This window comes from Lepidochelys olivacea, assembly GCF_965140295.1.
Source record: "Lepidochelys olivacea isolate rLepOli2 genome assembly, chromosome: 13".
In the NCBI taxonomy this organism is placed as follows: domain Eukaryota; kingdom Metazoa; phylum Chordata; order Testudines; family Cheloniidae; genus Lepidochelys; species Lepidochelys olivacea.
The window spans coordinates 18872142-18887522 of record NC_140423.1 but is presented as its reverse complement, the minus strand read 5'-3'; the positions used below and the strand labels follow the sequence as shown (position 1 = coordinate 18887522).

The 15381-nt window shown below is 37.4% G+C and overlaps 1 protein-coding gene across 6 annotated transcripts in view; it reads right to left on the bottom strand.

Moving 5' to 3' along the window:
* Positions 1-15381, bottom strand: part of ZMYND8 (zinc finger MYND-type containing 8) — a 93437-nt gene that overhangs the window by 13725 nt on the left and 64331 nt on the right. For all 6 annotated transcript variants that reach the window (XM_084646292.1, XM_084646287.1, XM_084646291.1 and 3 more), the window contains exons 13-17: positions 11528-11680; positions 10072-10578; positions 7214-7585; positions 2976-3166; positions 691-771 (exon numbers count right to left, since the gene is read on the bottom strand). In XM_084646292.1, the coding sequence (XP_084502418.1) occupies positions 691-771; positions 2976-3166; positions 7214-7585; positions 10072-10578; positions 11528-11680 (1304 nt within the window). The remainder of the gene's footprint in view (positions 1-690; positions 772-2975; positions 3167-7213; positions 7586-10071; positions 10579-11527; positions 11681-15381) is intronic.

The following is a 15381-nucleotide window of genomic DNA, read 5'->3' as shown; positions in this document are numbered from 1 at the left end:
ATGTTCTAAGGCAGTTTGCATTACATAATAAAGTTTGTTCAATTTTTAAAAGAAAACACATAAAAGCAGTGAGATATCACCTCTGAAAATAACTACTAACCGTAGCAGTTAACACAAAATACAATCCTTTCATCTAATAAATCCAGAGTTTTACACTGCAACAGAAAAATCCGATGTAATAAACGATGAATGATGATAAAATAATCAGGAGTCTTTGGAGAGAAATATCAAAGCTACACTGCGGTTTCTACAATGTGATCATGGGAAAGTGCAAGTGTCTAAAACAAAATGAAACTAAACATAAAATGCTACATTACAATAGAGAGTAGTTTTGGACTTAAATCAGCCAAAAAAGAAAAAAATCTCCTCTTGAGCTAGGCTGAAGTGCTCAACTTTTTTATGGTAATGTTCGGTGTTTGTACAGTCCCTAGCATAATGTGGTATGGTCTCTAACAAGGAAGCCTAGGTGCTACCACAGAACAACAACAAAGGTACTTGTATCTGTGACAAAAGTTATAGATTTGACAGCAAAGAAGTTAGGGTCCAAAGGCAGCCTTAGTTCAAAATTTCTTTTAGGCATAGATACAGGCCAAGTTTTCCCTATTATTTAAATAAAGGATTTTTTTTAAATGTTTGATGATTATCTAAGATTTAAAAAAAGCAATATGCTCTGATGAAAGCAATACTGACCTCAGCTATTGTACTTCCAGTGGTATTTTTGGAAAGATCATTATATATTTCAGTCATTGTTCCTTTTATTGCATCCATCATCTGAAAAAGAGAAATCACTTTTTTCCAAAGTCTATTTTTTAATGACCAATACATTCATTTTACTCGTTTTTTCCCTTGCATGAATGAACTTATACTGCTGTCAACAATGCCACATATCTTTATATACATTTATCAGAGTACATTTAAAAAAACTTCTAGTTAGGATTATGAAGAGATTTTGGATCATGATTTTGAAATGATTTTCCAAGGGATATAAAACTGAGCCCAGATTTTAAAAAGGCTGAAATACAGTATTTTTAACTGTCCAACTGATTCTGCAATATCCATAAAAAGAAAAGGAGTACTGTGGCACCTTAGATACTAACAAATTTATTTGAGCATAAGCTTTCGTGAGCTACAGCTCACTTCATCGGAAGCTTATGCTCAAATAAATTGGTTAGTCTCTAAGGTGCCACAAGTACTCCTTTTCTTTTTGCGACTACAGACTAACACAGCTGTTACTCTGAAACCTGCAATATCCATCAGTTTCTTAAAAAGGATGGCTGTAGTAGTGATGGCATCATTACCGCTCTGTTGGACAATCAGCCAACAAAATGCCATCGTGAGCTTGGTTTCTTTATGACAACAAGTGTATCACATCACACCACACCCCATACTGACTGCTGGCTCCTTTCTTACAAAAAGGCAGGATACAGAAGTATATAAAAATCGTGCTCTTTAATGCACTCAGCAGAATGGACCTGAAAGGCAGAGAAGTGGAGATGGGAAGCCTAATTATGAATAGAACAGCTTTGGTGGTAACATGTTGTAAGAATGCCATAGAGCCCTGGGGTTTCATCTTGGCAAGTAACTAGAGGCACTGATTCCCGAATAACATGAAAGAAATCCGCAAGTACAGTGTATATATTAACTGCATTTTACATTGTAGTTAAAATTAAGTCAATCTCTATGCATTATCATATGTATTAGTCCCAAGATAAGAAATAATGTTGAATATATAAAATACTGCACTTCTTCTCAACTAATATATGTGAAGCTCTAGTCTCATGCTTCTTTTAGAAGAGAAACTTTGTTCTTCATCAAATCAAACCAATCGTATGTACAAACCTCTACTGTATACATAAATTACATCCAAATAAGGCCGCACACATACTCATAACTCCTTCATTCTTTGAGCAATGTCCAACCTATACCTTGAATGAAGTTTCCATATGATGAAAATACACATTGTTTTAAAATAGGAACATATTTATTTATTTAACAGAGATCTACAGAAAGTCAATTCCACAGTGTTAATGAGAATTATTTCTTAAGATTGATTATAGATTTACTCTTCTATGAAGAAATATAAAAAATATGGTCTAGATTGCCTATCATTTAACAAAGGAGAGTAGTTATGGGGGGATATGGGAGGAGACACTACTGTAATAGTAGTGTGGTAGTCAAATAACTGTAGTGTACAGTGTATATGACCTGTGGCTAAAATTTACAGATTGCTGAACCAAACTAGAAGCAAAATGTGCCCATTTTACAGATAGGGAATGTGGGACAGAACACTGAATTCACTTGCCCATAGTCATACATGTCAACGGCAGAGCCAGGAATAGAACTGGGGTCTCCTAACTTCCAGTTCAGTACCCTAGCCACTGGATCATGATGCTCTCTGTTACTGATTAATCTGTCCCCTCTTTAGAACGCACAAGAGTAGTCCCACAAAAGAGAAATGCAGGAGGGGCAAATCAGACTCAAAGACTTAACACATGGTTTTTAGCCATATGGTAAAGGACTGTATTAAGACCTCTGGTGAAAGTTGCTGACTTTTAGTTGCACTGGAGACAAGCTTTTTAGGCTTAAATTTTGGTCCCACTGAAGTCAACAAAACCAGAATTTGGCCTCTGAAGAACAAAAAGGAATAAATCTTTAGTGTACCTTGTTCTCTCTCCCATTTTTTTTTTAAATTAAACCTGGTCCATATTGCTTAGATCAGTGTCCTGAGAGTTCAAGGGGGGAATGATATGACATAACTCACCATGCTTAAAATAAAACCTTCGTTTGAAATTCATCTTTCTGAGTACGATTGATGATTTTAGTTTGTGACCTTATTAATACCAGCCGAAATAGATAATAAATCATTCTTCTGAATTTCAGCAAATTATAGCACTTTTAATAAGGCCCTCACAATCTGTTGAGACACAAATTATTTCAAAATAATTTTTTGAAGAAAACCCTGCTCAAGAACTTACTTTGCTAGTGTACTTTGCAATATCTGCTGCCACATCAGCTGAAGCTGTTGCTATTGGCAAATCTGTATTAATTGAAGAAGAAAGTGTACTTGAAGATCCAGAACTGGTAACCATAGAAACAGGCTGAGTACTTGTAACTAAGGTGATAGTTGATGTGGAAGTGCTCTGGGTGATCTCTTTTTGCTGTACAGCTAAGAAAATAAAACATACAAATAAACTAAATCACTGTATACATTAACCACTTAAATAAGTTAATTAATAGGCAAACAGCTAAAAAACTGGTTATTAGCTTGCTGATGATAGGCATCCTTAAGTAAATGGATGCATCTAGCCATTTCACTAATCTAAGTTATGAATGCTTTTGCTACTATTATTTATAAAACTGTAATATTCATGAAATAATGCTCCAGTGCCCTTATTAATCATTTGCTCGGTTCTTATATGTGACCTATAGTTAAATATGCAGACACAGCTTAGAGGCTTGCCACTTTCAATTCTGGTCACAGTACAATTCTTTCCTGTGAATCTGTGTCCCACTTGAGTTTCCAGGACTCCCTCAACCTGCTTCTCAGAGGCCCAATTACTAGATTTCCAGCCTGCTGTGCTTCCAGCAGCTACCACCATATATACAATATGAAAGTTCCATCTTGGAATCACTGTAAAGGGTGCCTGAAGTTTGCACGCTCTAGTATCCATTTGTCTCTGGTACAAGGCTTTGTTAGCCACAGTAAACTGCCTCAGAAATGCTGACTGACAGGATTTTTTTGCCTTTGAAAACATGTTCTCTGAGCCATCATACAGCACGTTCTCAAGCACGCTTTGGTCTCATTTCCTGACATTACTTCCATTCCTTTGTAATTAATGCCACCATCATCACAGCAGTTAGTTTTAAGTACCCCTTCATGAGGGATTTTTGCCATATCTAAGTCCAAATCAACAGTGAGCTAGTTTGGCCATCAACTGCTTGAACAGTGGGGATTGTGATGTCAGATGTAACTGAATTAAACACAAAATTGCTTATTTCTATACCGTAAACCTAGAGCCAGACTTGAGATACCCTTGCTCATGCTTGTTAGTATGGGGCTTCTTCAGGAATAAGTACTCGTCAATGTGAATAAGGGTATCACAATTTGATCCCTGCTGATTAAGATGCTTCAATCCTTTTTGTTAAGACAAAGTTTTCTAACCTAATTTTTTTTCAAAACAACTGCTGATATGAAGGACCCCTACGTTGTTTAAAATGTAACCATTACAACTGAAAGAAGTTTGCCAAGTTTTCTCTGTGCAGCATTCTTTTACCTGTGCCAATTTCATATACATCAAAATTAGTATACCAAAAATAATTTCCAGTCCAATATACTTCTAACACAGGATATGTAAAATGGAACAAAAATAGTTTGGGTATAATTTGTGATCTTGTCCAAATATGCTGATTATTAAAACTTAATCTAGGCATTAAGCACTAATTTTTAAGTATGATTCTACTCTTTATTAAAAAATAAGGATTTCACAGGGGTTCCATACTTATTTTTCTCAGTGAATTTTCTGTATCAAATTTGCTCAGTTTACAAGTAAAAAGTTATTTCTGTTTCACATTTTTAATTGACGGTGTCACGAACTCAGCCTGGGATCTGAGATTTAAGTTGGGTTCTTCCTGGCTCATGTATCATTGCCAGCAAAAATGATTCCACAAACCAAATGCTGCCTTTTTAATACCTGTGCAATCATATCCTCAAATTACATATGTGCAACATGTATTTACATATGTGTGACTCAGCCTTCTGTGGCTTGTCCAGGTGTAACTGAGGCCCAATTTGAAGACAAAGGGGACACAAAGGGAGTCATGCAACTAGAACATATAGTTGACAATTCTGTTCACATATAGGGAAAATATTTCTCCAAAATAGGGAATGAACAGCTTAAAGAATATTTAGACAAGTTCGATGTATTCAATTTGGCAGGGCCTGATGAAATTTACCCTAAAGTACTTAAGAAACTAGCTGAAGCAATCTCGGAACCATTAGCAATTATCTTTGATAACTCCTGACGGTTGGGGGAGATACCAGAGGACTGGAGAAGGGCAAACACACTTAAAAAAGGGAAACAAAGAGGACCTAGGGAATTATAGATCAGTCATCTTAATGTGATACCTGAAAAGATACTGGAGCAAATTATTAAACAATCAATTTGTATGCACCTGGAAGATAACAAAGTTATAAGGAATAGCCAACATGAATTTGTAAATAAATAATGCAGACCCAACCTAATTTCCCTTTTTGACAGGGCTGCTGGCCTACTGGATGGGGGGAAACAGTAGAAGTAATATATCTTAATTTTAGTAAGGCTTTTGATCCAGTCCCACCTGACATTCTTATAAACAAACTAGGGAAATGTAGTCTAGACGAAATCATCATAAAGTGGATGTACAACAACTTGAAAGACTGTACTCAAAAGAGTAATAATAGATGGTTTGCTGTCAAAATGGGAGAATGTATCTTGTGTACCTCAGGGATTAGTTCTGGGTCCAGTACTCTTCTATATTTTCAGTAATGACTTGGATAATGGAGTGGAGAATATATTATAAATTTGTGGATGACACCAAACTGGGCAGGACTGAAAGCACTTGGGAAGACTGGATTAGAATTCAAAATTACCTTGAAAAATTGGTCTCAAATCAACAAGATGAAATTCAATAAAGACAAATACAAAGTACTTCATTTAGGAAGGAAAAAATCAAATGCACAGCTACAAAATGGGGAATAATTGGTTAAGTGGTAGCACCAATGAAAAGTTACAGAGGCGTTACAGGGAGTTACAGGGGATTACAAATTGAACAAGAGTCAATAATGTGATGCAGCTGTGAAAAAACAAGTATCATTTTGGGGTGTATTAAGAAGAATGTAACATGTAAGACATAGGAGGTAACTGTCCTGCTCTACTCGGCACTGGTGAGGCCTCAAACTGGAATCATGTGTCCAATTCTGAGTGCCACACTTCAGGAAAGAGGTGGACAAATTGGGAGAGAGTCCAGGAGAGCAACAACAATAATAAAAGGTTTAGAAAACCTCACCTATGACGAAAGATTAAAAACTGGGCATGTTTAGTCTGGAGAAAAGACTGAAGGGGGACTTGATTACAATCTTCAAATATGTTAAAGCAGTGGTGGGCAACCTGCGGCACACATGCGGCCCATCAGGGTAATCTGATTGAGGGCCGGTAGACATTTTGCTGACGTTGACCTTCTGCAGGCACCCCCCCCGCAACTCCCAGTGGCTGCGGTTCTCTGCTCCTGGCTAATGGGAGCTGTGGGAAGCAGCGTCCCTGCAGCCCCTTCGCCTGTAGGCGCCGCTTCCCACAGAAGGTAGGAAAGGAAGTAATGGATTTAATCTACAGCAAGGGAGATTTAGGTTAGATACTAGGAAAAGCTTCCTAACTACAAGGGTGATTAAGCTCTGAAATAGGCTTCCACTGAAGTTGTGAAATCCCCATCAGGGGAGGTTATCAAAAACAGGTTGACGAACACCTTTCAGGTATGGTCTAGGTCAGTGATACTCAGACCTCAGTGGTTCAAGAGCCACATTAGTGAATAACATTACCCAAAAGAGCCACAGTAGTGTGAATTCATTATTTCATTTACTACTGCCTATCTAGATAGTCTTGGTTATTCTGAACAAGTATTATTTTATCAACTACAGCTGTTTAATAACATAGTAAAAGAATCCTGACAGGGTAATAACTTAGATTGGTTAATAATGAAATCACACAATGTTTTAATATCATGAGCTGCAAAGAGCCGCAGGAGACACATTAAAGAGCCACTTGCAGTTCCCGAGCCTCAGTCTGAGTATCGCTGGTCTAGGTGTATTTGGTGCTGATGGCTGCCTCAGCACAGGGGGCTGGACTTGATGACTTCTTGAGGTCCCTTCCAGCCCTATAGTTCTATGATTCTATGATCCAGAAAATAATTCAGTTCACTCTTCTAGAGCTGTGATGGTTGACAATGGCACAAGTATGCAAACTTATTGTAATTAAAGTAAGGGTTAATGATTCTAAAGACATACCACAGGAAGCTAATAAGTTTAGTAAGCTGTTACCTTTTTAAAGAGTCACTTTTCAGAGTAGAGCCATACTTTGAGATATTGGTTTTCATGGTAGAATTCCTGGTTGGAAGGGCTTGGATCACCATGAACACTACCTAGGCAATTAGGGCACCATGGACACATTGTTACAAGTGTTACCTTTTACTGCCTGTCTTGTCTGATATCTTGTCCCTTGAGAAGACTGAGGTTGTTGTGACTGTTGAGACTGCTGGCTCTGCTGCTGTTGCCTCTGTACCTTTTGCATGTGCCATTTCTGAGACGACGTTTGAAATTTATTTGAAGAATTCCACACTACTCGCTGCACAGCAGGGGCTGTTTCCTTAGGTAGAAGTGGCCTCTGCTTTTTCACAGGGCTCCCTGTGGCTGCTGCAGGAGCAGTGACAGTAGAAGTAGCACTGGTAGTAGCTGTGACTCCAGCTGGTGGAGTTTGGGCTGCAGACCGGGTAAGCACAGGAGTTTCAGGTGGAGGCTGACTGCTTGCACTGGAAGACGGTGGAACTTTACCTACAACTTAAAAATAAAATGTAATATTGACTTTTCACTGAGATTTCTGGTCTATTTATTTCTAGCCACAGTTTTGGAAAAGAAGAGACACACATGCATATTCCAATAAAACAAATTATTTTCCTGTATGTGAAATTCACATCCCCAAGCATTTTCCCACATACCTGTATTTTGAGTCAACTCACAACTATTAGACATTTTATAAAACATCTCTTGCCTTCACTATGATAGAAATGTGACAAGTTAGCCTCTGCTAGGATGTAGGTGGTAATCTAAATATCAACTAAAGGGAATGCAACTTTACCCCACAGAATACTTTCTGAAGACAGGCAAAGCCAAAGAAATGAAAGAATAAGGTATTCAGAAAACACCTGAATCAAAAGTGGACTGTCAATTCTCTAAGTTAATGTATTGTGTACGGCACATTGGAGATTTATGGGTTCAACATACATTGGAAATCTCCCACAACTTCTTATTGGATCACAACAGTTTTTATGCAGATACTATGAATCTTTGACAATAATGACACTAAGAAATCCGTCTACTCTCTTAGGGGAGAAGAGACTGCTTTCTTCTGCAGTCTGACACAGAAAAACTAACACTAATTTAAGAAAGCAATAAACTCTTCACCACCATCATTGCTTATTCAGGTTTCCGACATGCATGCCCTTACACAGATTGCTTTGACATGACCAATTACTTTACTTTAAAAATGTCCTCCCTAATCTAATTGCAATTGGTAACTCCATCTTAAGCCAACCAGTCAGAAAGAAGAGAGTGGCATCCTATCAGAAAACATGTCATCAGAAGACCACTGTGTTTACAGATGGACTGAGAGAGGAAGACTTATCTTTATTTAGAAGTGTAGTGTCAAAAGCCCAGAACTGGAACAGGATATCCCATTCTTACATACAATGGTTGGAATTGTTAAGTCAGACGTTTTACTGATGCAACGGCAAAAGTCAGTCCCAAACAAAATAATGGTTCCTTTGGTCACCAAATCATAAATAGCAGGACCAGAAAAGATTTACTGTGAGGCCCAGTCTGATAATCTACATTTTGCAGACTAATTCTGACATCATTCAATATTTATGTGTGGTTTCCTACTCTGGGCAGGAGCTCTATAGCAAGAGCAAATAGTAAAGGCAATACAATACAGGCAACCACTGTGTGAGATCTCTGTTCAATCAAAAGAAGAACAGAAGGATGTCACCCATTCATGGATTATGATCCATTCATTAAAGGACTGGCAAAAAGCAAATTTTCCCAGGCACTGAAGTGAAAGAAAGCCCCACTCTATCCTGACTAAAAAAGTTGTGAATCTAATCTTTGAATCACCTGCAGATGGAAGTATGTCAGAATTGTTACAAATAGTAAACAATTCATAAGTCAATTATTTGCTGTTTATATACTTTTTGTATACTACATTATTTTTAAATCAGCAAAAATGTTCAATTCAATAATGTTAAATATAATTTGCATCTATAAGAAAAATTATAGCTTTTCAGTATTAGTCATTTTACTGATAACTTTTTCTAATGTATTAACTAATATATAACTCAATAACTGTTCTGAAGTTAATAAATCTGTGCCACGAGTAACCACTGTTCAATTAAACAAGAACGTTGGTAACTAATAAACAGTCCAAAAATTAAATCCACATCTGAAAGTGTATCATATACTGCTTTCTAGCTCAACACACATTCTCAGCTTCCCTGATTTGCTAATAGTGACAATTATCTATTATAGTCCATGTCTTAAGATTCAAAGTCCAAAAGAACCAAATAAGCATCCATCTTCTCGACCATACTTAGCAATCTGAATGAAAACACTTATAGAGCTTTCATTAGATAGGATGCTTGATTCAACATGCTACTAAACTATGTAAAAAGATAGAAAATCAAAGAGGAAAAAAAGAAAGTTCTCTAATATGAAAAATAAAGAACTTAAATATAAGATCTAGCTAGGTTTATATACCACACATCTTACCACAATACTGACTGGTCTAGACAAATATTTTTTTATCTAACAGCTATAATGCCAAGCACAGCTAGCGAAAAGTACTTTTCTTAATGGCTAATTGCAATTTACAATTACCATAATTAACACATGGATAACATGAACTTACATTGTACATAATAGACCTGCTCTTATGACTTTTACTAATGGGAGCAGTTAAATTGACTTTAGTGGGATTACCCACATTTGGGAGTGATTGATCAAGTCTAATATCTCCCAGATCATTATGTTGTTGCGGGGCTCACAGAAGAGTGATGGTTATGGCTGAAATTCAAAAATCTTGAAAAACTTGCAAATTAAATTCCAAATTCATGCAAGGTTGTACAGTATATGTGCTACAATACTGAGCACTAGTGAAAGGCACCTATCTCCTGTGAACGATCATTCACTGAGACCAGCAATTATTGAAAACTATGGGTTCATTGCTTTTATGTCTGTCACATAAATGAAAGAAGAAAATAAATTAAACCTACCATCTTGCTTAGGAGGTGGTTCTTTAGATTCTTTCTTGTTTTTCCGTCCCTCACGCCCACAAGGATCTTCCCCCAGATCAATGACAAGTTCACTTTCTGAATCAGAGTCCAGACCCAGATGCACAGTTGGAGAGTCTGTCTCATCTTTACCTTTCAGTTTTTCTTTTGCAGGATGCTGCAAATTTTTTCCCTTTTCAGAAAAGTCTTTCTCAGAGTCTGTATTCGCCTTTTCTTTGACAGGGACATCTGTTTTCTCCACTCCCGGACTTGTGCTTTTAAGTTCCTCTTTGACTTCAGCTGGAGCTGAGGGTTTAGGTTTTTTTTTCATGGTCAGTGACTCTCTGTCACTTTTTCCACTTTCTTTGTCCTCTCCATCTTCCTGATCATTCTTTGATTTCTGTTCATCATCACTGATATATTCACTGTCACTAGTGTCTGATTTTTCAGAATCCTCAGAGTCACTATGTTCTACTGCGTTATAAACATCTTCAGAGATTTCATTGATTCCTAAAACAGAAAAACACAAAACAAATGTACTCTATTCCACATAAACTGGATAGTGACTTTGTGATTTGATAGAAAAATAAAATATTTTGCATGATTCTATACACTGGAAAGTACATTTGTATTACTACCTTGACTTCCATTCCTAAGCTACATCCTCCTCCTCTTGTGTCCTACCACACTCTCTATTTAAGAATTTCAGAATGTCAGAATGTCACTCTCTATAATCTGATTTACACTTTTACTGGATTTAACCCTTGGCCCTCTTTCCCTGCCTACTCGTTTATCAGTTATCTTCGTGTTCTAAATTTGTCTAACCTAGGGCCAATCTGGCTAACATGCATATGTGTAACTTTAACTACAAAAGTAATCACATTAGAATCAATGGGACCACCCATGTGACTAAAGTTACTTACATGCATGTTTGCAAATCAGGACCTTAGACAGGATGATTTTCCAAGGAGAAGTGGTGCCGTTTTTTAAATCACTATGAAGTGCCATGCAAAGCAATAGTGCAATACAAATATTTAATAGTGTCACCACCCCTTACCATGTGTAACTGGATATGTTAATACCAGGTAGTGTTTAGTGAACTAGTTACAGTTCTTTAATTTTTCATGTTACAAGGAAAAATAAGACCACAAAAATAAGTATATTAATCTAGGTCAGAAAGGTGCAAAGAACATAGGTTAAAACGTGCAAGCTCTTAAGAGAGATTCGTAACAGCAGGTTCTATTATACGTTAGATTGTTCCAGCTTAACACATTCAAAATGTATTCCCTTAAGTATTCAAACATCATCATCTGATTTTACATTTTAGGGTATAAAGTGTTTAAGGTTTTACAACATGGAAAAATACTTTTTAAGTTTGTAAACAAAATCAACCCTTAAATCAAAGTTTCCTTTGAGTTTAGGTTTCATGCTCCTCTTATTTAATGGACGTTGGGCATACCTAACTGTGCTTTACAACTCTCTATTGTCTTGTCAAGATTAAGTTGGAACCTGCTGCGAATCTGTCGTTTTGGTGAAATTAGCGGCACAGGTGTGGACTGCTGCTGGACTGATTCACTCAGTTCTTTCAGATCCATCTCAGCTTTGCTGCGATCTAAAAAGACATTATAAAAAGAATTCTTTAATTAAGAAAGATACTTTAAGGGGCGAGGGGAACCACCACTGTCCTCATAAATGAAAATTTTGTAGAAAAATTACTTAATTTTAAAATGAAATGAAAATGCAGACTAACTGAACCTTTTCCAATTCCAATATATCTTTTTTGAGATGGGGTGACCACATCTGCACGCAGTATTCAAGATATGGACTTACCAGGGATTTATATAGAGGCAAACATGATATTTTCTGTCTTATTGTCTATCCCTTTCTTAATGATTCCCAAAATTCTGTTAGTTTTTTTGACTGCCGCTGCACATTGAGTGGATGTTTTCAGAGAACTATCCACAATGGCTCCAAGATCTCTTTCTTGAGTGGTAACAGCTAATTTAGACCCCATCATTTTATATGTACAGTTGGGATTATGTTTTTCAATGTGCATTACTTTGCATATATCAACATTGAATTTCATCTGCCATTTTGTTGCCCAGACACCCAGTTTTGTGAGATCCTTTTGTAGCTCTTCGCAGTCTGCTTGGGACTTAACTATCTTGATTAGTTTTGTATCATCTGCAAATTTTGCCACCTCACAGTTTACCCCTTTTTCCAGATCATTTATGAATATGTTGAATAGGACTGGGCCCAATACAGCCCACTAGGGGACACTACTATTTACCTCTCTCCATTCTGAAAACTGACCATTTATTCCTACCCTTTGTTTCCTCTCTTTTAACCAGTTACCAATCCATGAGAGAAGCTTCCCTCTTATCCCATGACTGCTTACTTTGCTTAAGAGGCTTTGGGGAGGGACCTTGTCAAAGGCTTTCTGAAAATCTAAATACACTATATCCACTGGATCCCCTTGTCAACATGGTTGTTGATCCCCTCAAAGAATTCTAGTAGATTGGTGAGGCATGATTTCTCTTTATAAAAACCACGTTGACTATTCCCCAACAAATTATGTTCATCTATGTGTCTGAGAATTTTGTTCTTTACTATAGTTTCAACCAGTTTGCCCGGTACTGAAGTCAGGCTTACTGGCCTGTAATTGCCAGGGTCACCTCTGGAGTCCTTTTTAAAAATTAGCATCACATTAGCTATCCTCCAGTCATTTGGTACTGACACTGATTTAAATGATAGGTTACAGACGACATTTGGTGTTTCAGAGCTTTGTTTATTTCAAGTCACCGCTCATGTTCATCTCTAGCCATGCACGGGTGTGACCGAGGCCAGAGTTTAGCTCTGGAGTATGAAATATCCCAGCTAACTTCAATGGCCTTCAGAACTCTTGGGTGAATACCATCTGGTCCTGGTGACTCATTACTGCTTAGTTTATCAATGTGTTCCAAAACCTCCTCTAATGACACCTCAATCTGGGACAGTTCCTCAGATTTGTCACTTAAAAAGAACGGCTCAGGTCTGGGAATCTCCCTCACATCCTCAACCATGAAAACCGATGCAAATAATTAATTTAGTTTATCTGCAATGGCCTTATCATCCTTTAGTGCTCCTTTAGCATTCTCAATCATCCAGTGGCCCCACTGGTTGTTTAGCAGGCTTCCTGATTCTGATGTACTTACTTAAAAAAATTTTTGCTATTACTTTTTGAGTCTTTGGCTAGGCTAGCTGTTCTTCAAATTCTTTTCTGGCCTTCCTAATTATATTTTTACACTTCATTTGCCAGAGTTTATGCTCCTTTCTATTTTCCTCATTAGGATTTAACTTCCACTTTTAAAGGATGCCTTTTTGCCTCTCACTGCTTCTTTTACTTTGTTGTTTAGCCATGGTGGCTCTTTTTTGGTTCTCTTACTATGTTTTTAAATTTGGGATATACACTTAACTTGAGCCTCTATTATGGTGTCTTTAAAAGTTTCCATGCAGCTTGCAGGGATTTTACTTTTGGTGCTGTACCTTTTAATTTCTGTTTCACTAATCTCATTTTTGTCAAGTTTGCCTTTCTGAAATTAAATGCTACAATATTGGGCCGCTGTAGTGTTTTCCCCACCACAGGGATGTTAAACTTAATTATATTATGGTCACTATTACCAAGCGGTCCAGCTATATTCATCTCTTGGACCTGATCCTGTGCTCCACTTAGGACTAAATCAAGAATTGCCTCTCCTCTTGTGGGTTCCAGGACTAGCTGCTCCAAGAAGCAGTCATTTAAGGTGTCAAGAAACTTTATCTCTGCATCCCGTCCTGAGGTTATGTGTACCCACTCAATATGGGGATAGTTGAAATCCCCCATTATTATTGAGTTTTTTATTTTAATAGCCTCTCTAATCTTCCTGACCATTTCAGTCACTATCAACATCCTGGTCAGGTAGTCTGTAATATATCCCTACTGCTATGGATAATACACAGTATATAATTTATAGTTTTAGGAACAGTGAATTTGTAAAAGGGGACCATACCAATTATTCTGTGGCAAGAACTTTGTTGCTATCACTGGTTTCTTAACATTTAATAATGTTTTAGGAGGGGTTCTACTGGTAAAGTGAACTAATTATGAGAACATGGACAGCCCTAATGGATTTAGCTGCATCAAGAAATGGCACTCGATAGCCAATTAGTCTAAGCAGGATCAGTGAGAGTTGAAAACACCAATCCAATTCAAAAAAATTATGTGAAACATAGATTTTGTAAGAAACCAGACTAGATAACACTATTGGAGCCAGACAAAGGCAGTAGCAACTTGACAATGAACCACATGGAGAATATTATTCAGATGACTGACATTGCCCCCCTGCCTGCTGGTTTTCAGTTACTCAGTTTGATTGTTACTGATTAATATGAAAATCATTACCTTGAATCTCTTTCTAGGATTTCAGAAAAAGCTTTCCATTAAAATTCAGCAAGGAGACTTGCTTTCATAGTCACCAAGTGGCAATTTCATTATATGGACCTGTCATGAATATAGAGGGAAGGACAGCAACCTTTATGTATGCAGTAGCATAAAATCCCTCCTTGGCAGTTGTACTGGATTGCTTTACCTGTAAGGGGTTAAGTAGTTCAATTAACCTAGTTGGTACCTGAAGCACCAATGAGGAAAGAAGATACTTTCAAATCTGGGGGGGAAGGATTTGTTTGTGGCTCTCTTTTGTTGTTCCCTCTCCGGATGGAGGGAGAAGCCAAGCAGGTACAATGTCTCCTGAAATGTACCTGGAATAATCCATCTAAAACCACAGAAATTGTAAGTAGGGCAAGGAAATGTGTTAGGTTATCTTTTGTTTTGGCTTGTGAATTTTTCCTGTGCTATTGAGGTAGTTTCATTCCTGTTTTTGTAACTGTGAAGCTGAGCCCAGAGAGGAATCCTCTGTGTTTTAAATCTTTTATTAGCCTGTAAAGTTACCTTCCATCCTGATTTTGCAGGTGTGATTCTTTTACTTTTTTCTTTATAATAAAGTTCTTCTTTTAAGAACCTGATTGATTTCAGTGTCCTGAAGGCAAAGGGTCTGGTCTGTGCTCACATTGCTAAGGCAACTGGTAGGTATATTATTCACAAGCCTTCCCAGGAAAGGGGGTAAAGGGGCTTGGGGGAATAAGGATTCCAAGTGACCCTTCCCTAAATATTTTGTCTAAATCACCTGGTGGTGGCAGCAATACCAGTCCAAGGACAAGGAAAGGGATTTGTGCCTTGGAAAAGTTTTAACCTAAGCTGGTAAAATATAAGCTTGGGGGGTCTTTCATGTGGGTCCC